Below are 27,740 nucleotides of genomic sequence, written 5' to 3'. Positions count from 1 at the left end.
GACTTGTTGCTTAACCTAAATCCTCCTCTCATTTCTCCAAGCTGGGAAAAGGAATGTCTTCTAGTCTTTTAAGGAGAGAAACTGGCTTCAACTCAAGCTAAGTTTGCCCAAGAGTATCACTATCTTTTGAGAAGGAGAAGTCTTATTCCTTGCATGCCTTCTTGCTTCTCTTCCGCTCCAGATTTGTACATGGACTACTGCTTAGGTCCCTGTTTTGGGCCCTGGGAGCATTCCACTTCATTTCATACATTGAAAACCATTTAATACATTGAAAAGCCATTTAATACATTGAAAACAAGTGCTTGTCACCCTGGATAGTGTAAAGGGTAATTGGGTATTGGAGAGAATTCCAGGGTGATAGGGATGTGAGCAGTTGGTCAGTTATGTCTTGCTTCCAGAATTCCTCTCTTTTTGACAGAATGGTCCTTTTGCTAGTCCAAGGCCAAGCTTTTTGCCTCGTTATGATTTGTGGACATTCAGCTGCCCTTCCCCTTCTCCCATACCAATTGTTAATTAAAGGAATCTGGAAGGTTTCAATACCTTCATTGAAGTTTCAGTATATAAGAAACTGGGTAACCTCACATTTTTAAAAACAAGCGCTATGTCTTGTAAGTGTGGAACCTTCTTTGGGTAGCATATTTATTTATGTGATAGAGCTTTTTTTTTTTACAACTAGTCTCTTGCACCCTGGCTTTTCATTCTTCATTGCGTGTCTTTCTAGCCTTCCTTGGCAGTTAGTGAATTTTGCAGTATTAATTGCTTCATAAAATCCATTAAATATTAATGTGATTAGTTTATTTTGAAACTTGGGATAAAGCATAAGTCTTGCATCAGGTATAGCAGTTACTGTGTTGGAATAAAACTTCAGAGCTGTGGGTTCAGCCCCCACTCTGCCCTGAAGTTTATACAATTAAATTAAGGACTTAAGAAAAGCTGTGCTTGACCAGCCTATCTAGACAGTGTGTGATATCTACGACTTTCACTATAGACGGGCAAGTCACCATGTGGTCTAAACAGTCTCCAGCTACGCTGTAAGTTCTTGTTCATCTTCATGGTTTTATGTGCAGTCCCACATCTCCATTCCTGCATCTCCAGAGTGCTCCGTCCCCCTTTCCCTCACACTGAAGACAGGAAAGTTTCCTGTCGAAACGATCATGAGGGAAGAGGGGGAGGGAGGAATCACCTTGGTTCTCTTTTCGCCACTGTGTTGAGAGGGCGTGTTTTCTTGTGTTCCTTCCTTTGTTGACCTAGTTCAGGGGTCTGCAACCTGCGGCTCTCCAGATGTTCATGGACTTCAGATCCCATCATGCTGGCAGGGGCTGATGAGATTTGCAGTCCATGAACATCTGGAGAGCCGCAGGTTGCAGATCCCTGACCTAGTTGTTTCTTCTCTCTCAGCTACAATGGAGAGGAAGGGGTCGTCATTGTTCAAGAAATGCTCCAAGTGCAGAGCATAGATGGTCAAGAACGATGGCCATTCTGATTGTCTTTTGTGTCTCGGTGATGGGCATATTCCAGCCTCTTGTAAGGCATGCTTGCAACTCACCCCAAAGGGCCTCAAGGTTGGAGACAATCTTGTATGAATGTTTCTTGGCTCCGGACCATTTGATTTGTCCTGGGGCTAAGTAATCTAAACCCCCCTTGGTCGTCTTCGGGCCATGGAAGCAGGGCCCTTTCCTTGCCCTCTTTGTCAAAGCCCAAGAAGAGATTAAAGCCAGCGGAGCAAGAGCAGTCTCTCCCTCACAGGACCGCTGGCTGTATCCACCAATCTTATGTCCCATTCACCACCAAGGAAAATGCCAGCTTCCCCTCAAGGATGTAGTCTGGGACAGCTTTAAGAGGATAGGTGCCCACTGTCACCTTCTGTTTGTTTGAATAAGAGTAGCTTCTATAGATCCTCTGAAGCTCTTTTGTTGAGCCATTTGGCCTTGCTGCCGAGTTGTCGCACGCCATTTGATCAGGAAAGGGTTTATCCGAGGCCTGGTTCTCAGTGCTGGGAGGCTTCTCCAAAGGGAGATTTATGCACAGTGTTTTTCATCTTGGGTGCAGGACTCTGTGCCTGGTGTCATGGGTGATGGTACCAAGGACGCATGACTCCAAGAGTTGGTCAGTTTGGCACTGGCTACAGAGATGTATGCTAGTGGTGCTCATCACCAGAGCTCTAACTCATCCTGTAGTTGACATATTCTGATTCCCTAAGAGGGCACCTTGTGCACTCCAGCGGTCATCACAGTTCATCTTGGAATCGATCTCGGCCCCGATTGGAGGACCAACTAATTCCTCTAGAGGACAGAGGCTTGGAAAGGCTCAGAGGCTCAGAACTCCATCCATAATGGAAGTCGGAGAGATTGTTCCCCCAGCATTTGCTCAGTGGTGGTCCAATGAGTCTAATATACTGGGGTGCCTATTTATTATCTACCTTTGGAGTGCCTATTTATTATCTGCAGTTCATGGACACCTCAGTCCATTGCTGAAGAGCGCCTTGTGGAGACTGTTCAGTGAAGGGTGTTTGGTCATGCTCTGAGTCTCAATTTCACATTACACATGCTGAAACCGTGAGCAGTGAGACTAGTTCTTATCTCTTTTTCAGGGGTGATTTCCAGAAAGAGTATCCAGGTGGTTATGGTCAATACCACAATTAAGTATTGCAACTTGGAACAGGGGAAATAGGTTTCATTTGCCTCTGCAAGGAAGCCACCTGCCTCTGGTTGTGGGCCATAGAGCACGAGGTTTCCCTGTCAGCTATTCATATTGCAGGGAAGGACGATGTCCTAGTGAATGCTTTGAGCAAGGACTAGTTCTTTGATCATGAATGATCACCAAACTTATATTGTCTGGGTGAAGTGTGTGGGAAACCCAGCATAGATCTGTTTGCTTCAACCAAGTACTCAAATGTCACCAGTTCTGCTCCTGAATTGGGGTTGCACAGGGAATGTATGGCAGGGAACATTTCTGTATGTGCTTCCTCCATTCCCCCTTTCCCCCAGGATGGTGGCTAAATTATGAGCAGACCAATGGTCCTGCATTCTAGTTGCACCAGCATTGAACAAGAGACATTGGTTCCCAACCCTGCAGAGAGTGGCCAAGTGCACTTCTTTCCCCCTGTCAAGGACCTGTTGTCCATAGGGAAAATGCAGTGCCAGGAGATACAGTCACTCCATATGGTACCTTGACTGATCCTCCACTAATAGGTGGTCAGAGAAGGTTGAGAAGATATTGCTCAACTCCCACAAGGCTTCAAGCAGGAGGTCGTAGGGGGCTAAATTGAAACTATTTTTGTTGTGGGCTTTTGAAAGGGGAGTTGGCCCTGGCTCATGTAAATTACCTTTGATTTTTTTTTTACTTGATCACATTAAAGAAATCAGGGCTAGTAAATGCATCTATTAAGATTCATTTGGTGGCCATTTCCACGTATCATTTAGGCTTTGAGTGTACCTCTCTTTTTTCTAACTCTACTGCAAGATGTTCCTTAAAGGCCTAGGTAATCTCTGTCCTCCTCAGAAGTATCTGGTCCCTCAGTTGAGCCTTTCCCTGGTACTCTTGTACCTCACCAACAAACCATTCAAACCATTGACATCATGGTTCTTAGCTGACCTATCCTGCAAGGTGGCATTCTTAGTTGCCATCACTTCAGCAAGGAGTGCCAGGGACTTATAGGTTTTTGATGTGTGTCACTCATTATTTATCAAATTCCACTCTGATAAGTTTTGTCTAGAGAAAGGTATGATAGGCCTTCTAATTCTGTTCATGTGTGTGTGTGGACATGATATAAAGCAAGTCAGTCCTCCTGTTGCAACTGCCAGGAATGGTGCATTAGATCTTCCAGTCTCACAGTGCAACAGAAAGTAGAAGCAGCCATGAAATTAGTGTGAAAGGTCTGTGGCACTATGCTTAATATTTTGGTCTATTTTCTTGTCAGGTACTTTATTACCCAGATTGCCATCTGAACCTGGGATGATGTTGCTTACTATCAAAATTGAGAAAATTGGTCTTAAGGATGCTGGGCAGTGCATTGATCCCTATATCACAGTTAGTGTGAAAGGTAACTTTTCCTGTATTGGTTGGCTGGGCACTTCAGTTTAATCTGTTACTAGCAAAGACTATATAACTATGTTAATACTGTACTACCAAAATGGTGCTTGTCTCCTAGCATATAAATATTTGCTGAATTAACTTATTTTCACATTCTTATGCTGATTTTCCTTAAAAGTTGTGGTAAAAGTTATCTGGTCTGAAGCCTTTGCATCATTCATAAAACAAATGCATTCATGGACAGTTTGCATTATAGTTTTATTCAGTAACTTGAAATAAAACATTTGTATGCTATAATTTTTATGAAATGCAGTATAATTTATAGCTTTCTTTTTTCCTTTCTCCCTACAGATCTCAATGGAATAGACCTTACTCCTGTGCAAGATACACCTGTTGCTTCAAGGAAGGAAGACACATATATTCATTTTAATGTAGACATTGAGATTCAGAAACATGTTGAAAAATTAACAAAAGGTCTGTGATTTGGATTGTAAAATCACACTGAAATATGACTTGCAGATCAATGTTTGGGGGCAGATAGTTAACAAAGTGTGGTAGACTGCAAACAAAAGGTCAAAATTCACAGGGGTGAGATTCTTTTGCTTTCAGATTTCTTTCAACCTACCAGACTATTCCTAGAATCCTATGATGCACAGGTGAAAAAGCTGCTTCCATTAGTGTTCTTCAGTCATCTTTAAAGAACTTCCAAGACCTTCAAAAACCTGATGCTTGGAATCATGGGATCCACATCACTTACAGGGAAGCTGCAATTAGAGGATCCATTGTGCAAAGTCTCCCCACCTCATTCTTGTGGCTGTGGAAGCACCAGTGGAAACTGAGGAACATTATACCCCATCCCAACACCATAGTGTACACCCCCTCCCCCCACACACAAGTCAGTTGTTTTGTTCACATGGATCCCAAGATCTCTGGCATTAGTTTTAGAGATATCAGTTAGAGTGTGCTAGGAGGAGCCAAAAAGAAATCCACAAGCACTGTGTATTCATGCTTTATAACGTTTAACCTGATATTTCCTTTCATAAAGTGGAAATGATCTCCACACTGTGCCACGGAGAGAAACACATCTCACTGTGACATACCTCTGAAGATGCCAGCCATAGATGCAGGTGAAATGTTAGGACCAAAAACTACCAGACCACGGCCACACAGCCCGGAAAACACACAACAGCCAGATCTGCTTTATTCCTTTTATGTTTTGGGTGTGTGTGTGAGATAGACTAATTTAATATGAATAGATCAACTTAATATTAATTCCCCATATGTCAATCCTATTTATCTTTGTTAATAGAATTGTGTGATACAATAGAGTCCTTTTTACCAATAGCTTTATGTATAATATTTTTTCTATAGTCCAGTACATATGTTAGTTGGTATGTATTGGTTAGACTTTTTTTCCCCCTTCAGGTGCAGCTATTTTCTTTGAATTCAAACACTATAAGCCTAAGAAAAGATTCACTAGTACCAAGTGCTTTGCCTTCATGGAAATGGATGAAATTAAACCTGGGCCAATGGTCATAGAACTGTAAGTGTGTGTGCTACAAACCATTTGAATGTTCGAACAGATTATCCAGTCAGTTGGAGACTGCAGAGCATTTGCTGTGAAAGTCAGACATAGTTTTGCTAGCAACCTTGTGCAACACAGGACGCTGATAAGGAGATTTTCTGAATTGCCTGGTCTTTTAATTTTGATCACCAAACCCATTTTTACATAGCCTAAAACTTAATTGAAAAAGCAGAATTGTGTAGCCTGGGCTTGGATTTCCCAGTAAATCCAGGGTCCCCGAACTTTTTAATCCTATGGGTGTCTATGTAATTTTGTGCATCTGCAAAAAGCTGCCACAAAATAGCTTGTGTAGGAGGTGATGCCAGCACAAAATGACTGCGGCTGATTAACGTCAGTCACGCAGTGAAGATCCTTGTGCTGTGGTGGCAGCTGGTGCCTAAATCACATTTTCTAAAACCTGCACAACCGATCAAATCTCCAATGGCCAATCCGAAGCTTTGCTGAAAAGTAAAAGCCCCACCTAGCCTCACGGAAGACCTGAAAACATTTGGTAGGCCTCACAAAAACTGTTGGTGGGTGCTGTGGTACCCACAAGCACAAGGTGAGGACTCCTGCTTATAAGCAACATTATTTGTATATAGCAAATAATGTATATATATCATTATTTGTATATATAACCTCATATGTAAGAAATTGGGTTTTAAATCCAGATAGGTATGCCTGCAGCAACTGTTTATAGAGAGAGATGAACAACTGATAGAACATTAACTATAGAAATAGACCTGGTTCTGAACACAGATAAAATGGTGGCTAGAGTAATTGGAGTTATTAGTTCCATCTAATTGGTTTCTTAAATATTTAGATACAGGCATTAATCTTAAATAAACCAGATGGCAGAGGATGTAACCTATTACTGGTATCAGTACGTTTGTATACATTTTATGATTTTCTTATTAACAGAATACAGTTCTAAATCTTTAAACTTTGATAGCATAGTTGTCACTGTTCTCTTTGGTTACAGGTACAAAAAACCCACTGACTTCAAAAGGAAGAAACTTCAGCTGTTGACCAAGAAGCCATTGTATCTTCACCTTCATCAAACACTACATAAAGAGTAACTCTTTTGAACTGAACCACTTGCCACAAAACCACAGTAGCTGCTTCTGTAGCATTCATCCTTCAGCAGGCAGGAAGAATTGGGAGTGTTTCACCCTGCTGGTCCCATATGGGTGCATCAAATGCTGCACGGCTATAGGACCAGTATCCCAGTCCCTACCACCCAGGAAGTCCCAGTTCCTTTGGAAAGTATATTTTTTAATCACAGGTATTCCAAAGTGTCTTGTGAGTTTGCTTCTGATTGGACTGGTTGCGTGTATTCAGTTTTGTAACTTGGTTTCTGTACCTATATGAGAACTTAAAGGCAGGTAGAAAGACCACATCTGCCACACCTGATTCAGCAATAAAGATGTGCCAGTATCAACAAACTGTTACTCTTGCAATAATTGGTGCAAGTGTTCCAAACTGCATCACTCTTCCATCTGTGGATTGATTTGAAATGGCTAATCAAGAACTCCAAAACTTAAATAATACAGGTTTGATCTGTAGATAGCCCTAGGTGGGATTCTTTAGTAACTCTGCCCTGAGCTGAAGTAGCTAAAAATGATTTGACTGTTCCTACTGTAATGACACTGATTCCAGATAAACTGTATTTTTTTCTCATTACTAATATGGGAACATTTGGTTGATAAAAAATGGAGAGCTTTTATTCTGTGTTTAGAAGTTATTCGTTTAATGGCCACTTGTTAAGGTCTCTGTTAAGAGGAAATCTAACATTATTCCTTGTACTAGAAAAGGATCAGGTAGGAACTTTTGTCTGTATGTCTAGTGCAGTACAGAAGTACTGCCTATAACGTTGTTTGATTTTTAAGAGAATATAAGAGAAGGGTGTTGAGCAGCAGTGCCATAGCATGATAGGGCCAACCAAAAGTGAGCCAGAATTTCTACTGGTAAGATAGGCACCCCTCCGCCATGTTGGAAAGCCATAAAAGACCTGCCCACTGAGGAACAGGGCTTCAGTTGGAGCTGTGGGGCTGACAAAAGGTGGCCACAGCTCTTCCCTGAGGGGAAGCCTTCTTGTGGAAGGTGACCTAAATCCAAAAAACCCACAAAACCTTGACATGCTTCCTGGGATGTTCCAGTATAGGAGCCCAAAGAGGAAGTCAGCTGGTGATTGCCAGCTCATATGCAAGAAATTGAAATACTCCAAAGACATCGTCAAAATAACTGGTTAGCCTAACTGTAGAGTGTATGAAGTTATTACCTGTTTCCTGTTTAGTGGTGGGATACAGTACATAATAAAATATAAGCTTGGCCTGAATATACAGTGATGAAAAGATATCCTTTGCTGCTGTTGAGGTAGAATTTGCAGTTTTATGCTAGGTAGCTGGCTAAAAGAGCCCTGTTAGAACAGATTGTGTCATTTCTCACTATGACGGCTTCCGGAAAGCCTTAAAGCAGGGCCTGAATATAAGAAACCTGTCATAACTACTGTTGGTTAGTCTAGCTACAAAAAGTCATCTGGTCTTTTTATAGACACATCATGTGTCAGCTGCTTCCATGTTTATGAATTGGGTAGAATTACTGTCAGTCTAACCTATACTATCAGCCAGTTGCTTAGGCTGCCTGACTTCTGAAGTTACAAGGACAAATTGACTTAATTGTTCCTGGTGCTTTTCTAAGTACTTTTAGCATGTCCAAAAAGAATGATTCCTGAGCAGTCCCAAATAGGTGCTCAAACTTCCCTAATTCTGGATGTTTTTGTTTTATAACACTTTTTACAATAGCACAATGATGATTGCTTTCAATTTTACAAATGCAGCCATGACACAAACAAGATGCTGCCTGTTTCATTTTCAAACCCTTTCCTGAAATTTCTCTATTCACTGCAGCTGCAGTTAGTATTAGCAATTTTCTTTCCTTTCCTTTCCTTCCTTCAGTGTTCTCCCCCACCCACCCCCAGTTTCATTGCTCTTCCCTGTCTGTGGACAGAAGCCCAAGTGCAAGCAGAAGGCATTCAGCTCGGATCTTTCCTAGCAAACTCAAAATTTCAGAAGAGCTGAACCAGCCAGTACCATCCCAAACCTTGCTCTTGTGCAAGCAAGGATCACTAGCCAAAGTAGAAAATAGGATCCAATAGAGAGAAACAAGTAAAGTGGTCCCTCCAAGGCCTGGTCCTATTGAACTGATCCAGAGGTGGTATCATGAATAAATTCATACTGTTGCGGAGCTAGTGAACCAAAAGCATAAATAACACAAATGTATGCTGCCCTTTCCTTGCACTTGGAGGTTTCCTGAGCCTCAAAAAGCTGATGCTGGAGCTTCTGAGCCCCAAAAGGAAAGCTGTAAACCATTTGTTCCTCTTCCTTTAGGTAGCTCTGTATCTATAAGATTTGCCCTCTTGTCCCAAATGCTGTTTACTGGATACCCTTTGGTGAGTGACTTGCACTCAGCATAGGATTGTCAAGTAACGATACCTAGAAATCATGAATGTCTGTTACGGAAGGAAGCTACAACTGTAATGCCTTTCACTGGCATGGGCGCACATGATCTCCATCACCCATAAACCCAACTTAGGACTGAAGGCCAGAAATTATTCTTGCTTCTTTAAAACTGCTGCTGTTTAATTACTTCTACTTCTATAAACATAAGAACAGACCTTTGTACTTAAGGCGTATTTCCCATCCAAATGGCTTGGGGGCTATAGCTCAGTGGTACACAATCTGCTTTGAATGTAAGATGTTCTTCCAATTATTATTCCAGTTTATCTGGCTAAAAGGATAAGGTAACAGGTGATGCAAAAGATTGCCATCCAAGAGATGCTGCCAGTCAAACAATACTGGCATTGGTAAACCAATGATCTGATTCAGTACAGGGCAACATTGTGTGCTCATTACTCTACGAAACAAAAACAGGTCTTAACCCAGTTAATACAGCACATGTGCCTCACTCAAGGGCAAGCTATACTGAAGCAACCAAGTTTACATCTGATGAGAAATGGAATGAAAACTGCCTTGAACCCAGGATGCTCTCCCCATGCACATCTTGGCAGCATTTGGTTCTGTTTTCTCCTGGAAGGCTTGACTTGGCTTCTTGACTGATGCATTGTGCAAACATTCCAGTAGCCTTGCCCCACCCACTACAGCCTAAACATGACATGCATCATGGATAAACTTCTGTTGATCAACTATACAATGGCTTGGTTGTAAGTAGTTCTATTTCAACTTGGGGTATTTTTTAGCTTGGAAGTGAAACAAACATGCTTTTCAGTCTGAGCTTTCCAGAAAAGTTTTGGTCATGGGACCTTCCATACAAAAATGGATACGTTATTAAGTACCTGGCTTGTGTTTTCCTGGACAGTGAGGACTTCTAATGATCTTTTTCAGCTTGACAAAAGGGTAGCATTGTTTGTCACTCCACCATAGCCCTCTGCTAAAAGGGGCAGGTTGCCCTGACACTGTAACAAGTTCCTTGATTAATCTGTAGTTGTGCTTTTATGATCATGAAGGAAAATGTTGTGATGAATAGAACTCATTCTTCAAATTTAGCAAAAGGGATCTTGCTTTCTTTATTAGTAGAACTGTCCTTCCAGTACAGTGTAGTCTATGCCTCTGGTTTTTTACACCAGATGTTTTTAAAAGGTTTGAGTTAGAATCCCTATGTACACCACTGGTCTACAGTCACTGTAGGCTTTAGTTGAATGGGTAGCATTTCTTACATATGATATTTCCACAGGAAATGTTCAGATTATATTTTGAATTATGAAGTGATCCATCAATTTGTTACACAGGCTACATTAATTAAAAACTAACCACCCCAGGTACTTTTCATATATTGCACATTGAGAGCTGTGGGTTGGCCACAGCTGTAAGAAGCAGACTTCAGGTTCATCACAGAAAAATTATACTTGCATCCCAGGAGGATGGACAAGTCCTCATTAAAGGTAATCAAAATGCACAATGCTAGAGATTGGAGACAAACTTATTCTTGCATTTTAAAAAAGCTACACTGAAACCAAATCGAAAAGAAGAAACAGAGTTGGTTGTGCTGAAGCTGTTTAAATCCTCACCACATGAAACGTGGTCGAGTTCAGTCCAGAAATCTCAAGTCACGGTTTCTGTTCAGGATGATGTGCTGAGTCCTGTGAGCTAGCTGGGGATGGTGGGCATGGAGGGCCTCCTTGGTAGTTACTGGGTCCTGAAGGTGGCAAGTCTCTGAATGGAGGAGGGAGATAGTCCCTTAATCCTTGGGGGGGTAGCCGTGGAGGATAATCTCTGGGGGCTGGAGGTCGGAAAGGAGGCGGTCCACGGAGATACCCTCTGTGCTCTGGGGGTGGCAGTGGGCCAGGGAGAAAGTCTCTCATTCCAAAGGGAGGGCCAGGTGGATAGTCTCTCGGAATGGATGAAGGAGCACCACGCACTAAAAAGAAAGGCAGAACAGTGAAGCTGGTACACTGTGTATAAATCAGTTTGTCTTCAACAGCACTCTGGCAACATATTTAAGAGTAAACGTGAGTATCTCAACCTAAAATCTAACAGTGAACACATGATCCCAAGACTTCCCCTGCTTTCACTTCAAAAAAGTACATTTCTGGCTTGCAGACCCACTCGAGGTCAAGGGGAAAAAAAGGTCTAGTCTAGTGTATAGACGGAGTAAATTGTACCCTCCACAACCTCCTGTCACTTCTTTGTTTTACTGGGGGGGAGGGGGTGAAAGCCCAGGTTCCACAAAAACTTAGACTGTTCAAGATAAAGGAGGAAAATGAATAAGTATTATAGATGAGATGCTTATTTGGCTTTCCCAGATTAAATATGGACCCATGGAGCAAATGGGCCTAATTTACAGACACATGTAAAGCCCACATATGCATTCCTGAGAACATAAGAGTAAATAGTGGAAGTGTTCTTCTATTAAGGTGTCGTTTAATTTAACTTTTGGAACACACAAAAATGCCTACCAGACACATTTTATAAGTGCTGTAACAACCATGGGTGTGACTGAAAATTCATTATATCAAAATAATATTCTGCACTTTGCTCTAAGTACTGCAGCCATTGGTAATGAACTCTCAAGTAGCTATAGGAGATACTGCCTAAGTCCTGCCAATTCTACACAAGGCAGAAGTGAATGCTCTTTAAGTGGCATGTTGATAAGAGTTCCAGTTCTGCAACAAGGTGCAAAAAAGATTATGAAATTTAAAAGGCTGTACAATTTTTAAGTAAAAATATTCAATGTAATCTAAATCATAGCAAACATACCAACAGAGAGAGGAAGAGGCCGAGGTCCATAAGGTGCTCGAGGTGGAGGTCCAAATCGAACTGGAGGTGGCAAAGGTCCAGCTGCTGGAGGCTGCATTAAGGGAGGACCAGGAAATGATGGTGGTCCTTTAGAGTTTACATTAACCTGTGAAAAATCGCACTGTTACCCTTCCAGTAAATGTTCCAATAAAACACAGGATTGATATTCTAACCAAACAGCATTTTCTGCCACAAAGTCAGGTAGCAGCAGTATTTTCAAACTCCGTTTCTCTCCATATTATGAAGAGTTCCCTTCTGTTGTCAGACAATGTCGCAAAGAATGGACTTCTATCCCTGTTTCAAACATGCTGTCTAAATATCTTTCATTCGCAAATGACAGCAATGCCAACCTGATTTTGTTTCCACATATAAATCTAGAAAGTACACACGATGTTTAAATGCATCAAGAATTACCACACCAGAAATGTTTTTGCAAAGTAAACATTATGTTGTCCTTTAGAAGATTAGATGTTTGGCTTTTCCAAATTAAGTGTTAAAATATTAGTTGCCCCAAAGACACAAGTAAGCTGAACAAGTCAAAACCCTGCTAAAAGATGCAGCTTGAGATGCAGTTGTGCCCACACTCATTTTGTTATGCCACCACTTGAAACACAGCATGCTTCTAATGCAATGTTTCCACCAAACCAATGGAAGCAACAGCACCTTTCCCAGCTTCTCTGTACTCACTGCAGTTGGTTCAGATGATGTAGGCAGAATAACATCGGCACAGGGGGCTTCCTGCTCTTTGGAAGGATTTCGCTTTATTTTTCCCCCAGAAAAATAATGGCAGTGAAATAACAGACAAAATAGATGACATATAAGTAAGAAGCGATGCAACATATATAATAGGGTAACAACTGATTCCGGTCCAGGGGTCACCCCTTTGGAGCAGAAGAACAGCTTCACTCCCACTTCATCATCACTATCTCCATCCACTACCTTGGTAGAAGGCGGAGGAAGATAGTTAGCCTTGGCCCACAGTTGATTAGGGATGTTACAGCAGGACCAAGATCTGGAAAGAGAAGACCTTGTACGTTTATACTGCTTCTGGAAAAGATTACATACTTTTTCAGATGACTAGTAACTGTGTAGCTGCAACCTCACCTGGTGCAGATATTCTTCCAGACAGCTCAGAATGCCTTCTTGGGCCTGGAGGCCCATCGGCCACAGCAGCACCTGCAGAATGAACACACAGCTTATCCACTTGCATGGTAGCAAGCAGCTGTTTCTGCAATAGAATTCTTGGTGCTCTTCAGCTAGGTACTTTCTTTTTCTGCTATTCCTGGTATTGATACAACAATAGTTAATAATTATAAGCTCATTCTCCTAACTGTAACAAGAAATAAGGGATGAACTGGCACTAGTAGTCTTAAACTAAAACCAGACCCCTGGCTGCTAATTAAATTGAAGCTGCATAAAAATTCTTTCTAAGTACAGAATCTTATTAGCCTCAAATACCATTAAAATTGGTATCTTTTATCGATGACAAGGTGGGAGGGGAAGCACATATTCCTATGACCCACTCTTGACCCACAGTTAAGATAGGCCCATCTACCACCTGAAACTGGAACAAGAAATCCAAGGCTATCAGATGAGGGCTGTCATGATTAACTTTTAGACAGCCCCTGATTTTCTAAGACAATCACCACTATTAACAGCATCTGAGTTAACACGTGTTCCAGGAAGTACACTCTGATCATTTTAAATGGAACTATATTAAGATCATAGCTTTAGGTAGTGTGTCAGAACAGCAGGAGCAGCAGAGTTTTTATGCATCAAGGATTATTAATTTGCAGAACTAAAGGCCTAAAACAGCCAAAGGTAAACAACTGAGTTCTACTGATTTTAATAGGAAGACATTTAAGCACATGATTGGCTCACCAGTTAAAATGAAAGGGTCACGAAGTATTCAGCACGGGCTGGATTGTGGCCTGGTGTTAAATAATGTCATCCTGTTTAATCTGAGGCTATTTGTTACTTTCACTGTTTTTGCTGTTCTTAACATACATAGACAGAAACAAGAAATCAGCTGCAAATCTAGTCAGTCAGTGATCAGTGATCAAAAAGTGATCAGATTTGAGTCTCACACACGAAACTGGTTGAGATATCGTAGACTATTTCCTTTCTCATATGGCTAATCCTTCTTACTTTAAATGCTCATGTTTCTATTTTAGGAGCTGCTTCTCTAGATAAGAATACACTTGGCAAACAGCTGTTCTGGGTTTTTCCAGGTGGCTGGTTTTAGCTCCTAATGTTTCACTTCAGAGGCATGTCACAATAAGATGCGTTTCTCTTACCATGACAAGTTTCTGAAGATGCCAGCCACAGATGTGGGCAAAACAGCAGGAGCTAAAACCATCAGACCAGAGCCACACTGCCCAGAAAACCCACAACAACGAGTTAATTCTGGCCACGAAAGTCTTCGACAACACACTTGGCAAGGTCCTTCATTAACAAGTAAGGCAAGAGTTTTTCCAGAACTAATTAATATGCGAGCTGTAAAGCCTTAATTACAAGCAGGTTATAAAGATTCTTGGGATCAGCAAATTTTCATTTAACAATTATAAGACTACAGCACTACTGATAAAAGGATAGTGAATTAACACTGTATGATGGCATTTGGATTCTAACACAACTTGCAGGAAGTATAATGTAGCACTGTTAAGTGGCAATGCTTCAAAACAGTTTGTTAACAAAAGTAACTTAAGGGGAAAAAATGCCAATTTCTTACTAAGTTCACCTCTAGACCCTTCCCTTGGATTAGCAGAAAGGGGCCGCACAGGAGGTTCCATCATGAGTGGTGGAGAAGGAGCTCCCCCACTCACAGGGGAAGGGCCAAAGGATCCATCTCGACTCAATGGACCTGTAATATGAGAGGAATAGTGTGCTATCAGTGGTGCAGAATATTTATCTTCAGAACAACTAATTTAGCACTTGGGTTCACTTGCAGCAAATGAGCAAAGAAAATATTTACCTCTGCGGACTGGAACTTGGTGGTCTAGTCGACCTGGAGTAGGTTTCACAATTAGTGGTCTCTGAAGTGCAGCTACTTTTTGATTTACTTCGATTAACCTAATAAAAATAAACTGAATTATTACACTACAATTGAATGTATATCAGTATTGTTTAATCCAGTGACATACTGAAGCTGATCTGTGGTACAGGAAGAGAACATGCTTACTTCTGCCTTAGGTTGGCAGCCTCCCTCTTCTCTTCAGCCAGTGCTCTCTCTGCAGAACGTGCTATAAGCTAGAAGGGAACAAATCATGGAAATACCGTTAATGAGCCAGGTACAAACCACAGAACCCCAATTTAGTGCTGGACATCTCACATTCACAGTTCTATCAATCCATGATTTACAAACTACAGCTCATAAACATGTCTGAATGCAGCCAAATGTAGGAGATCATCTATTGAGATGTCAGCAGCATTCATGGAATAAAGGGAGAATTTGCAATGAACAAATGTAATGATGATTTGGGGGGAAAAAACAACCCTTACCCAGTTGTCATGGGCCTTCTTCTCATGGCTAGCAATCTGAAAACATTAAGAATTTTTTGTTTAATTAATTAATTTAATTTTAAAAATTAATCTGCACACGGGCCTACTATAACCCGCATTCACTTTCCCAGAGTCTTCTCAGGGCCGCATCATACCTGATTTTTGTAAGATCGCTCTGTTTTTTGCAATTCTTCCTCCATTTCCTGGATTCTTTGCCTAACAAAAAAGGGTAAAAGTTTAATTTTTTTCACTATTCAAAATCTCAAAATTTAATAATACTTCAAATCTTTGAGAAGGGTCTGTGGCTTCGTGGTAGAGCCTCCGCTTTGCTTGCAGAAGGTCCCTGGGATATCCAGTTTAAAGGGCCAAGTAGCAGACAGTGTGAAAGATGACTGCCTGAGACAATGGAGAGCCAACTGCTAGTCTCAGTAGACTGTACTGATTTTGATGGACCAAGGGGTCTGAATCAGTATAAGGCAACTGTGTTCAATTACTTGTAAACTTTCACTTCCTCAACCGCCAGGATTGCTTTTTCATCTGCAGCAGAGAGCTTCTGCTCCTTCTCTTGTCGCTCATACTCTTCTTGTGTCAGCTTCCTGGGAGAGAATAGAAGTAAATTAAGCAAGACACAGAAGTGCCCCACCTGGCAGCAGTCACTTGTGCTGCCAGACCAAAGGAAGGATAGTTAAGGGACACCAAAAGGCAAACGGCTCACAAAGTCAGAGTATCCCAGGTGAAAGAGAAATAAGAGTGCTGGCACCCAGGACTGTTATACAGATAGTGGGGCATGCACACTCTGCTCATGGTTACAAAATAGGTTGACATTCTCCCTCCTAACTCAAACCATTCATGGATAAGGAGAGCGACCTCAACACATGTGACATCTCTGAAGGGAGCAGGGTGTGTTGTCTCTTTCCCCATGAAAACACAAACATTCAAAACTACTTCCCTTCACATCCAGTATAAACATCTATAATGTCAAAGAGTCTTTCTAGTCACATACACTGTTTTCCATGTGGGATGCTACTATGGAACAGTTTGACTCCAATTACAAGCCTATGGAACACTTCACTAGTACTTTGGTATTCCACAGATGTCCACCTGATACTACACTTCGGCTTTTAACAGTAGAATGCAGACGAATAAATATCTTGGCCCCAAACCACGTCTGCCTCCCCATTACTTAACAATTCTTTTTCTCTTTACATATAAACCCACTTTTTTGTAATCAACAGCAGAGGAGAATTTGGGCTTTTAACATGGAAGACTTTCAAGTAAATTTTCACATAATGGTATAGTGTAAAAACATGAGGAAGGACATAAAAAATGTGTCCCTTTGGAAGAGGATAGGACTATAAATACTTCTTTAAAAAATTCCCAAACTTTAAACAGACCTTTGGTTGGATATAAAAGTTCCATTCCACTAAAGACCAAGGCTCTTCCAGTGGTAGAGGAGGTTCCAACTCCAGCACAAGGAGGCATCACCATTAGAGGAGAGGAACTTTGGATACAGCACAAGAAAAAGATTCTCCTCTGTGGCAAGCGGCCAACATTGCGGGTTACTTGACAATTTCTGTGAGATGTTTTAATTCATATAAATATATTTGGTGATATTATTATTAGTTCAATTTTCTATCCTCTAACCTGGCCCAATTCTGATGTTGGAGCCAGACTGGGAGTAAAATCTTCAAGCACCAGTAAATTCTCTTTGAAGTCACTGGAGCCTTCCATTGTATAACTGGCCCATGACTTTCAGCAGTAAAAGTATCAAGGTCTAAGGAAGAATAATTTTCCAGCCTTCAAAATTACTAATATAAATTATTCTACAAGAGAAGCAGAACGAACATGGCTTTTCAACCTAAATTGCTTAGAGACACTGAACTAATACCAAACCTAGACAACACTGTAAAAGGCACGTAAATGTAGACTCACACCCGAAGATGAGGGCAAGGGCCTGGCTTGCATATGGATAAGAAACCACAACGAAAACTCACACATACTGCCAACAAGGGCTTTGAGCGAAGGACAGTTTATTATTCTTTTTAAATGGGAAATATCTAGGAAACAGACACCCCACTCCCAATCTTACTTATATTTCAGATTTCTCCTTTCTCTTTTAAATTCCAGTACTTACTTTTGAAGTGCCATCTCCTTCTGTTGGTAAAGCTCAGTAAGAATCTCTACTTTCTGTTGCAGAGTTATACATTCACTTTCAAGCTGTGATTTTGCTGTCTGGAAGGAACAGGAATCATGTTCCAGCTTCTTGATTTGCTCTGCAATAAAACACACACACGTGCATCTGTGATGGTGAAAATTCCAGTACAGGTTAGCTGAGGCAGGAGTCTTTAATCGAGCTTTTGTGATGAAAAGGACAGTTCTCAGTTCAGCTAGGATAACTTCACACAGGGGCAAGCTGGTGGGGCTGATATGGGGACACTGTGATACCAAAGTAGTTAAGGAACAAGGTGTCCAAAGAAGGATAAGTGGATGATGAGGCTTTAAGGAAAGAAACAGTACATTGAAGTGAGAATAGCTATTCACATACAGAGTGCTACAGAAATTTCTTAGTATTTAAAATTAGGACATACTGTATGCTCTGGGGTGAAAGAGAAAAAAGAACACAAAGAAGGTAGTCAAAAGACAGGATACATAACAGAAGTGGGGCAGTTCAAGCAGTGTCCTGAAAAGCAGGGCCCGGATGACCCAGTAGGTGGAAATGTGTTGTTAAAGGGCTGCATAGAGGCTAAATTTTCCAGTAACAGAATTAAAAATGTATCTTGCTTTGATTATGTGTTTCTGCATTGAAGGGGGTTGTGTTTGATGGCCCTTGTGGTCTCTTCCAACTCTATGATTCCCCTACAACCCACTGATTTTTGCAAATGCTGCTTCAGGGGAATAGAGGAACCGAAGAAATGATATGAGAGTGGACTGATGGGAAAGGGGAAATTGGTGGGAATGGTCAGTTTAGTCCACCCAACCTTGAAGGGAAGAACCATGGAGAATACATAAACGAGGGCACAACTATATAGAGAGGATGGTGTGTTCCTTAGTTCCTTCCCACTAATAAGGAAGACAGCCAAAGGAGGTCTTGCAAATGTGGGCGAGGATGTCAAGGGCATGTAGGTTTACAAGACCCATCTGATATAGCAATTCTGAAAAAGCAGCTTCCACAGTCATCAGAACAATGTCACCTACAGCCCCTGAGGATGTCACATTTGCCAGGTGCATTATTAGATTTTGAGCACCAGATGGAAACATTTTTTTATTTTTCCAGGTATTTCATAATTACTTTGTGTATGTAGAGGGAATTGGGCTGAACTTCTGCTTTTCGTTGGAAAGTTATATTCTGTTTAATATTGTCCTCTTTCTTTTCTTATAGTTATATACAAATAATCCAACCTCTCCATCTGCTACCAAAACAACGCCTACAAAAAATTTCAGCTGTTACTTCTTTATATTGGTCTAATGCTGCTTCTGGTTTGTTGCTATCTTATTATACCAGTCCTGTACCATCTTCACGGGCTGCCAATCAAGTTCTGGATCACGTTCAAAGTGTTGGTCTTAACTGCATATCTGCATATCACGTTCAAAGTGTTGGTCTGGGGACTGCATATCTGAAGGACCCCATCTCCCTGTATTGCCCCACTAGGTGTCTCTGATCCTCAGAGGAGAACCTATTGGAGATCCCTCACCCGAAAAAATATCCAGCTGGCCTCCACAAGGGACAGGGCCCCCATTTGGTTGAACAGGCTCCCCAGGGAGATCAGGGCCTGTGAGACTTACAAAGTTTCCACAGGGCCTGCAAAACAAACCTGTTCTGCCGGACATTTGGCCAGCCAGGTTGATTGTGGACCTAATACATCTAGGCCTCCTGTGGGCACAGTTAGGGGGTGGGTTTTTATTGCCATCTGCCGTTGTACAGTTTCCTTTTACAGTTTTAATGGTGGTTTTGCTGCTTACTGTTTTAATTATCTTTTAATATGATGGACTTGGATAATTTATTGTATTTTTATCTTGTTCACCGCCATGAGCCCATTGGAAGAGGGTGGTCTAAAAATTTAAATATAAATAAAATATAAATACATAAATTTTCAGTCATGCATACTGCCTTCAAGGTAATATAAATTTAAATATTGAAATATATAAATAAATCAGTTGAAATCCAGAGGGTAGTGAAAGAAATAATTTCACATTGATTTGCACTAAGCACAGTTTGGCTGCAGGCTTCGAGTATTCACGAAGTGGGAATGAGAACCACCTTACTGGCTGAGCTAGCGCGGTGGTTTTATTGAACATAATTACAAGCCAAATTGCGGGTTATACATACCTTCTAATTCATGTCTTGCTGCTATTTCATCATTCAGTTTGGACCGCAAGAGATCTCTGTCTTCTTCAATTATTGATAATGTTGTTTTTACCTATGAAGGGTTACAAAATGGCACATAAACCTCCACTGCAATAGAAATATAGGTAATTTTATATTAACTAGTCAAAGCTTCATACCCGTGAAACATCCATCATCTGCTTTATCTGATTTTTCATCTTTTCATTCCTGGTATCTAGAATGAAAAATAATTATTTTATTTCATTGTGACAAATATTTAAGTAAAGATCTATCGAACAACATATTTTGGTACAAGTGGGAAGTGCGTCAATACAGTGCACTTCAACTTGACACATGTTACAGTACCAGGCATTAAAATCACTCTTTTTAGAAAAGAAGTGCCATGATAATCCAAACAAATTAACATATGAATTGTGCAGTTACAATCCAGAATGTCTAAAGTTAACCTCGTTAAGATCTCTAGCATACTATTAGATGTACAACCTCATAACTTGCAATTGTGCCATTCTGCTAGGATCTATCCCAATTTTCTTTAGAGATGCACGTAAAAGTCAACAAAATGTCAATTTATGAGATTAAACTATGATATTTTGCATTTCTCATTAACTGCTGACTATTATCTGATACAAATGCCTGTCGCTCCTCCAAAAGACTGCCAAATTTTGTGTCCTCAAAACAGTGTACACAAGAAGAAGAGTTTGGATTTATACCCTCCCCCCTTCCTCTCCTGTAAAGAGACTCAAAGGGGCTTACAAACTCCTTTCCCTTCCTCCCTCACAATAAACACCCTGTGAGGTAGGTGGGGCTGAGGGAGCTCAAAAGAACTGTGACTAGCCCAAGGTCACCCAGCTGGCGTGTGTGGGAGTGCACAGGCTAATCTGAATTCCCCAGATAAACCTCCACAGCTCAAGCAGCAGAGCTGGGAAATAAACCTGGTTCCTCCAGATTAGAGTACACCTGCTCTTAACCACTACACCACTGCTGCTCCCAAGGAGTTACAGCAGTCAAGTTATCTAATGCTTTAATACCTGAGCGCTCCTCGTTGGCCAGATCATTTCCTTCATCCTTCTTCCCATTCAGCTCAGCATCTGCATCAAGCTGTTTCAGCTGCATAATGCAGTTAGTTAAAACCTAAAGCAGCAGGGGGAAAAGGCCATTCAATCAAAGGATTGCAGTATTTGATGCAGCAGCTCAGTCACACAATCCATGGAACATAGAAGAAAATTGTTCGTCAGGTGTTCTTACTTCAATTTCATTGTCTTTGTAGGCAAGTGCTTCTTCAATGTCTTTCTGAGTCTTCTGATGCATCTTGATCTGTTCACTGAGCTCAGCATGTCTCTCAGTCCAGCCTTCTGCTTCTTGGAGCAGCTGCAAACAACAGTACAATATTATCAGTATTACTGGTACATCACGAGCATCAGACCAGCTATATCCCAGGTTTCAAAATAATTCAGTCTACCAGCTAAATGATAAAAGACCTGTTAAAACTGTGGGCAGAATCATGGGCAGAATCACTACTGCTGTTTCCATTTTGTAAGATTCTACACTTAGGAAAAAACAAAATGAAATGCAAAAGTATAGGATGGGTAATACCTGGCTTGACAACAGTATATGTGAAAGGGATCTGGGAGTCTTAGTAGACCATGAACTAAACATGAGTCAGCAGTGTGATGCAGCAAACAAGAAAGCCAATGCAATTCTGGACTTCATCAATAGGATTACGGTGCCCAGATCAAAAGTAGTAACAGCACCTCTCTATTCTGCATTGGTCAGACCTCACCTGGAATACTGTGTCCAGTTCTGGGCACCACAATTCAAGAAGGATATTGAGAAGCTGCAATGGGTCCAGAGGAGGGTGACCAGAATGCTCAAAGGTTTGAAATGCATGCCTTACGAGGAGAGACTTACAGTATGTTTAGTTTGGAGAAGAGAAGATTAAGGGGTGACATGATAGCTATGTTTAAATATTTGAAGCGATATCATGCTGAAGAGGGAGCAAGCTTGTTTTCTGCTGCTCCAGAGACTAGGACAAGGAGTAATGGATTGAACATATGAGGAAAGAGATTCCACCTAAATATTAGGAAGAACTTCCTGACAGTAAAGGCTGTTTGACAGTGGAATACACTGTCTCAGAGTGTGGTGGAGTTTATCTCGTTGGAGGTTTTTAAAATAGAGGCTGGATGGCCACCTGTCAGGAGTGCTTTGATTGTGTATTCCTGCAGGCAGGAGGTTGGACTTGATGGCCCTTGTGGTCTCTTCCAACTTTATGATTCTATGATTCTAGCTCCCTGTCATTTTCTGTAAGTTTAATTATAAACAATTATAAAATTGCTGGCTAAAAGTGGACAAATTGAAACTAAATCCTGAACAGACAGAGGGAATGTTGTGTGGCAATAGGGAAGTCTTGAAAGACATGATTCTCCCCCCCTGCCCCTTTTGATGGAGTGCAGCTGACCCTTGCTGACTCAGAAGCCACAGCCAAAGTCAGTGCTGCTGCCACACCGCCCCCAGCAGGCTTTCAGGCAGTGCAGCGAGGCAGCAAAAAAGAAAAAAAAAGCAGCCACCTGGAAAGCCTACTACAGGGCTCAATGGAGTTATGCCACCCTTTTGGGTGGCATAAGTTCAAGGCCCCTAGGTCAATGTTGCCATGATTGAAAGCCCTGGTGGAAGCCAACTAAAGTCAGCTCCACTCCTGGGAATGCCCTCCCCACCAGCATCTACTCGAATACCAGCACTGCTCCATGGCAGTCCCCAGTGAGGCCTGGCTCACAAAAGTTTATACTGGAATAGACTTTGTTGACTTCATCTCAGTTTCAGTTCTAAAGGGAACTGCTGCGTTTTTCCTCTTCTGTTTTCATCCCAACTATTCTGTCAGAGCACCACACTTCAAAACACAACCACTAATCACAAGTGTCTGTGCCCAAGAAGCAGACAGCAAAGATTCAAGGTGCAAAAACTGGAAGTCTGATAGATCACTTCCCACCATGGAGTGGCTTAAACTGACTCTCTGGCAACATCTTCTGGGAAGAAAAGCAGCTGCAGCAACATAAACCTACAAATCCAAAGACAACTGACATACCCACACATTTCTATCAGTACTATTACCACCAATTGTAGTTGCTTTAACTATCGGACATCAGTTTTTTTTAATGCTAGCAGTAACTATCAGACATCAGGTTTTTTTAATGCTAGCAGTAGCCTGATGCAAAATGGCTACAAACAGGAAGACTAGTCATTCCTTGCCAAAAACACAGCTGTTTCTGCCAGTAGTTGGAACATGAAGTTCCATAATCAAGTTTAACTTGCTCTCTAAATGTGACCCGGAGTCTTTTGCAAATGAAAATCAATATTCTAGCAGCGGAGTTTAGGATTCAGGACAGGTTTTGCAATGACCAATCTAAACTGGGTCAGGTGGAACTACCCCCCACCCAAACCTATACTATGATAAAAGTGAAACATTTATTGGAACACATGAGGCTTGTGAAGGGTGAACGGCATTCTACTTCTTGCTAGTTTGAGTGCAGAAAAAGTACTCAAAGCAATGTCATATCAGCTACAGCAGATAAGCATCAACCTTGATTTACACAGTCAACGGCTACCTTTTGCTACTTTCTGCTACCTTTTGCTTATCTCCAAATAAATTCACCATCTGTGCACACTACTGTTATTAGTTACCTGGTATGTCACTAACAGTGGCAACTAGGCATCTGCATTGCTCTACTTCCTTCCTTAGCATCAGTAACTTCTGCCTGATTCCATTCCTCAATTTTTTATACCAAATCCCTAACTGGTATTTAAATTAAATAAGCCATGTTCATAGTCTAATACATGTTCCAAAACCAAGGATTACTTAATAATACTAAGTAACTACTTCAGGAGTGACACAGAAACACTTCAGAGAAGAAAGACAGTTTCATGAGCACAACACTCACCTGTTCCTTACTCTTTTTCAGTCTTGCATTCTCTTCTTGAACACGATGCAGCTCAGACTTCACCTTTTCTTCACTGAGTTTAGCTTCGTTGAGAGCTATCTGCACCTAAAATTTCCATGAATAATTCCTATGAGTTATTTCTATGAAAAATTTCCATGAATAATTTATTGAGGCGACGGTCATGTAAAATTAACAAACTGTACCAAAACATAAAATTGACAGAGAGAATGAGCAGCACTCTGAAAGTGTGCTGCTTCTGAGGAATAGGGAGGGCAGGCACTGGGGATCCACCTACTCCAAGAAAAGGATGCACTCTGCAAGAAGTTAATGTCTGGCTTTCCTCAATTCATGCCTGGCTATTCTCAGCTTTCAAAGTTCATGGCTTGGGTGGGATGACAATTTCATTCACAAATACCTTCCACCATTGATACGAACTTTGAATTCAGAGTCAGAGCATTTTGTAATCAAGTTTTAAATGGTTTACCTCTGAAAGCTCTACAGAATGCAATACGATTACTTCTTGGAGTTTCTCCAAAGACTTCTGGGTTTCTGTGATCTATGACAATAAATATTATCACATCCGTTAGCTAGAAAATTTGGAAATTTCAGTTGTTCCTACAGCATACTCTACAAACACTTGATAATGAGCCTTTAGATGAATGTAATTAACTTACTCTCCCCCCCCCCTCCCCCAACCCTGAAATGAAGTGTCTGAAATGATGGCTCAAGTTCAGGCCCACTATTTTAGAGAAAATGCTAATGGGGAGGAATGACAAACAAAAGTAACTTCTCAAGAAGTGAAGAACCTCATTACATAAAACATTGTCAAACTCCCAAACTCAGTTGGAAATACAGTTTCTGACATTTTCCTTACCTGCTCTTGTTTCTTCAAGTTCTGCTCTTTTTCCATTTCTAGCTTGGCATGTAAGCTGCTCACTTTATCATCTAAAACGTTATTTGTTTCTTTAAGCTTCTTCAGTGTGTCCTATTACAAAAATTACAATTAGTAAATTTATTTTGTTCGCAGACTTTTGTGTGTAAAGTGCTGTCACGTCACAGCTGACTTATTACAATCCCTTTGGGTTTTCAAGGCAAGAGGTGATTTGCCTTCCTCTGCATAGTGACCCTGGAATTCCTTGGTGGTCTCCCATCCAAGTACTAGCCAGGACCAACCCTGCTTAGCTTCTGAAACCTGACAAGATCAGGTTACCCTGGACCACCCAGGTCAGGGCTTGTACACTTTTAACATACTTTAATTATACGGTATTTGTTTTTTACCTTAAGCCCTGCAGCTTCATCAGAGAGATGTGTATTCTGTTTTTGGGTCTCTTGCACAGACTCTTTTGCTTCCCTTATCTAGTTACAAAGTAAAAAAACAAACAAATACATGTAATAGATAGATATTCATTTTATCATATTTATGTTCCATATTTCAACTGTAACCCCATCCATTATTTCATAGATAGAAAGAGAACAAACAGCAGACTTTAAATTATACAAACATTGACAGTAAGTTTTTAGCTACAAAATAAGACAGCACAATACCTTTTGATCATACTGTGACATCTTTTCTAAGATTTCTGTCTTTTCTTTTATGAGAGTTTTAATTTTTTCAACAAGCTGATTTTCTGTCACTAGGGAAAAGAAAATCAACACTAAATGAGGGATTACTGCAGAATTAGATCACAACAACTAACTTTTGATAATGTATGTATCTCACATCGACCTTTACAATTATGTGTCATGAATTTCCAAGTACGGCCCTTAATGATGAATTTCTGGGCCAAGTCTATACATTACAGAATCGGTCAGATCAATGTCAATGCTTCTGCTTCACAGATGAAACAAGCATGCAGGAAAAGAAAGAAGGGAAAGTTTAAATAAGGGGCTCCAGGGCAGGAAGAGAGATATTTAAAGCTCTTGAATGCATGAGATGTCTGCAGGGGATGAGATGTCTGCAGGGGATGAGAAAGGAACTCATTTTCTTTAAAGATACCTTCAGAGATTCCAGCAAAGTGTACATTCAGGCAGGGAGCTCATTTAAGAGGTAGCTATTAGAAATTGCAAAGATACAAAGATCTGACCATACACTAGTATTTTCAGGCTTCCCTTTCACATTGCATTTCTAGAAAACCCTCTGCTGAAGGCAGAAAATGGTTCGGAGCTGGATCTAACAAAGCACAAGGACCTGCAGCTGGACAGGATGCCTAATTGTGTTTGTGGATGCTCTTTAGACCTGTATATAAAACTATCTGACTTTCAAGCCTCATTTGTTAGCATATCTGAAGCTCACTATCTGTAAAAGACCAAAGTGCCCAAGGGTTATTTAAGATTTGACAACTGAGACCTTCAGGGCTGAGAAAATCCCATTCCCGCACTCCCTTCTCATGGTACAGGTGGCTGATAGCACTGCCTCAAACTCATTCACCATTTCTAAGAGCTATGTCAAACAAAAATGTCTCCTGAAATCTATCTTTCTTCCCTATTTCTGCACATCCACCAACATTGCATTTAATGTTTTTCACTTCCCCTTAAACAGTGGCTTTTTCTATGCCTGCCTACCCCAGATTTGCAGAATCACACCTTGTAGTTAGGCTGATTTTGAAGATTTTTTTAAATTCTCATGGCAGCTGGTCCTTAGTTATTAAACATAAGGATGGCATCAGAATATAATTTACGTGAACCGCATTCACAATATAAAGAAGAAGAGTCCTACCTTGATACATTCTACTCTTTACCTACAAAGGTAAAGGAAATAGAACAGTGTTATGAAAAACATTAAGCCATTTATTGATGCCATTCCACAATGAAAAATAAGCCTTTATGATAACAGAACAGCAAGTCTTTAGTTTTACTTCACAAAAATAGCCACACTTGTACTGCTTGTTTCCAATACAAGTGTCAAGTGACATTGCACAAGCAAGCTCAAAGCATATTCTAAAAACAGCTTCTGGGTCAATGTCCTACTTCAAAGTTAAGATAGCCTGATTACTCAACTGCTCTGTGGGTGTTATTAAGTTAATTACCTTTTACTTCAAAACCGTAAACAAAATTGCAAGAATGTAAACTGAAATGGGATCAAAATTTATGTTCAGTGTAATATTGAAATTAAGTATCTATCCTCAATATACAAAGTTCCACATATGGCTGATTGTTCTTTCTCCCACCCTCTCTGAGGCACAGCTAATCATCAAATCATTGCTCATATATCATATACCAATTTCAGATTGAATGAACTAAATGACTTAAAAAGCAAATGACACAGTAACTGTTTTAGCAAAATTAAGCCATTCCCACAGCTCATGTTTGTTTTATCAATTGCTAGTCATGTTTTTAAGTAATAGCATTGTTTTCAAGTGATGCTATGTTCTATTTTCTAGAACTGTAAAATATATTTTCTATGGAACCTGATCAATATATTTTAGATCTCTAGGTGGGATCCAGAGTTCAGTTTCTTTACAAGCTGGCTATGTTATGATAAGTCACACTGTACCACAGTAGAACCATGGAAGAAAAGGAACATGAAAAAATATAGTGAGAAAGTAGCACAAAACAATCAACAGATGTGCAATTGGAAAAGGTTGGCAATGGAGACAGGGCAGCATTGTACAGAAAACAGCACTAGGAAAGCCAGCCTTCATAGCATCATACTTTGCTTCTTCATTCTTAAAAAAACACACAGCATCTCATAACATTGTTTTAGTGTTATTTATGTAGATTATTCCAGACATTTAAAGGATATTAACAATTTTATGGGATGACTTGGATTGTTGTTGTTCACCGCCCCGACCCCTTCAGGGGAGGGCGGTCTAGAAGTACAATAAAATAAATAAATAAACTGGGTGCATGTGTGCTGTCTACAGTACAACTTACGTTCCTTTTCTACCATGTCATAGGACACAAATATGTTTCGGGAGGAATAAGGCAAAGGTACATTTTTCACTGTTTGTAATACACATAAGTATTTAAAGTCAACAGATCTGCAAAAATGCTATCACTTATGTCTAAGTTTAAGCAAACAATCAAACATTCAGTGTATATGAACATGCAAA

At 40.7% G+C, this 27,740-nt stretch overlaps 3 protein-coding genes across 8 annotated transcripts in view; 1 reads left to right on the top strand and 2 right to left on the bottom strand.

The window, feature by feature from the left end:
* AIDA (axin interactor, dorsalization associated) overlaps nucleotides 1-7,041 on the top strand; it is a 28,676-nt gene extending 21,635 nt beyond the window's left edge. For all 3 annotated transcript variants that reach the window (XM_048501993.1, XM_048502157.1, XM_048502081.1), the window contains 4 exons: nucleotides 3,920-4,042; nucleotides 4,384-4,506; nucleotides 5,458-5,575; nucleotides 6,579-7,041. In XM_048501993.1, the coding sequence (XP_048357950.1) occupies nucleotides 3,920-4,042; nucleotides 4,384-4,506; nucleotides 5,458-5,575; nucleotides 6,579-6,675 (461 nt within the window). In that variant the 3' untranslated portion in view covers nucleotides 6,676-7,041. The remainder of the gene's footprint in view (nucleotides 1-3,919; nucleotides 4,043-4,383; nucleotides 4,507-5,457; nucleotides 5,576-6,578) is intronic.
* A 3,115-nt stretch (nucleotides 7,042-10,156) lies between these two features.
* LOC125435828 (splicing factor 3B subunit 4-like) lies at nucleotides 10,157-12,588 on the bottom strand. The gene is made up of 2 exons (XM_048502278.1): nucleotides 11,872-12,588; nucleotides 10,157-11,032 (listed from the first exon to the last, which is right to left on the bottom strand). The coding sequence occupies exons 1-2, from the start codon at nucleotides 11,966-11,968 to the stop codon at nucleotides 10,722-10,724; spliced, it is 408 nt and encodes a 135-aa protein (XP_048358235.1). The 5' UTR covers nucleotides 11,969-12,588; the 3' UTR covers nucleotides 10,157-10,721.
* MIA3 (MIA SH3 domain ER export factor 3) overlaps nucleotides 11,895-27,740 on the bottom strand; it is a 52,213-nt gene continuing 36,367 nt past the window's right edge. For 2 of the 4 annotated variants that reach the window (XM_048501509.1, XM_048501679.1), the window contains exons 8-27: nucleotides 26,405-26,426; nucleotides 25,234-25,322; nucleotides 24,967-25,044; nucleotides 24,563-24,673; nucleotides 24,173-24,244; nucleotides 23,689-23,793; nucleotides 21,002-21,124; nucleotides 20,785-20,887; nucleotides 19,915-19,970; nucleotides 19,739-19,829; nucleotides 17,546-17,684; nucleotides 15,906-16,007; nucleotides 15,567-15,627; nucleotides 15,412-15,447; nucleotides 15,092-15,159; nucleotides 14,885-14,982; nucleotides 14,642-14,773; nucleotides 13,015-13,086; nucleotides 12,834-12,922; nucleotides 11,895-12,016 (exon numbers count right to left, since the gene is read on the bottom strand). In XM_048501509.1, the coding sequence (XP_048357466.1) occupies nucleotides 12,846-12,922; nucleotides 13,015-13,086; nucleotides 14,642-14,773; nucleotides 14,885-14,982; nucleotides 15,092-15,159; nucleotides 15,412-15,447; nucleotides 15,567-15,627; nucleotides 15,906-16,007; nucleotides 17,546-17,684; nucleotides 19,739-19,829; nucleotides 19,915-19,970; nucleotides 20,785-20,887; nucleotides 21,002-21,124; nucleotides 23,689-23,793; nucleotides 24,173-24,244; nucleotides 24,563-24,673; nucleotides 24,967-25,044; nucleotides 25,234-25,322; nucleotides 26,405-26,426 (1,635 nt within the window). In that variant the 3' untranslated portion in view covers nucleotides 11,895-12,016; nucleotides 12,834-12,845. Of the gene's footprint in view, nucleotides 12,017-12,597; nucleotides 12,674-12,833; nucleotides 12,923-13,014; nucleotides 13,087-14,641; nucleotides 14,774-14,884; nucleotides 14,983-15,091; nucleotides 15,160-15,411; nucleotides 15,448-15,566; nucleotides 15,628-15,905; nucleotides 16,008-17,545; nucleotides 17,685-19,738; nucleotides 19,830-19,914; nucleotides 19,971-20,784; nucleotides 20,888-21,001; nucleotides 21,125-23,688; nucleotides 23,794-24,172; nucleotides 24,245-24,562; nucleotides 24,674-24,966; nucleotides 25,045-25,233; nucleotides 25,323-26,404; nucleotides 26,427-27,740 lie in introns of all 4 variants that reach the window. The other 2 variants (XR_007244885.1, XM_048501609.1) reach the window with 2 other exon arrangements.

Source organism: Sphaerodactylus townsendi, linkage group LG01 (genome assembly GCF_021028975.2).
Source record: "Sphaerodactylus townsendi isolate TG3544 linkage group LG01, MPM_Stown_v2.3, whole genome shotgun sequence".
Classification (NCBI taxonomy): Eukaryota; Metazoa; Chordata; class Lepidosauria; order Squamata; family Sphaerodactylidae; genus Sphaerodactylus; species Sphaerodactylus townsendi.
This window is presented reverse-complemented; position numbering and strand designations above follow the sequence as displayed.

Excerpts from the sequence above, each read along its gene's own strand:
- LOC125435828 (XM_048502278.1), bottom strand. The coding sequence starts at position 11,968 with ATGCAGCCTCCAGCAGCTGGACCTTTGCCACCTCCAGTTCGATTTGGA. Across the intron at positions 11,033-11,871 it reads GCCTCTTCCTCTCTCTGTTG|TGCGTGGTGCTCCTTCATCC; the intron begins GTATGTTTGCTA and ends CTTTCTTTTTAG.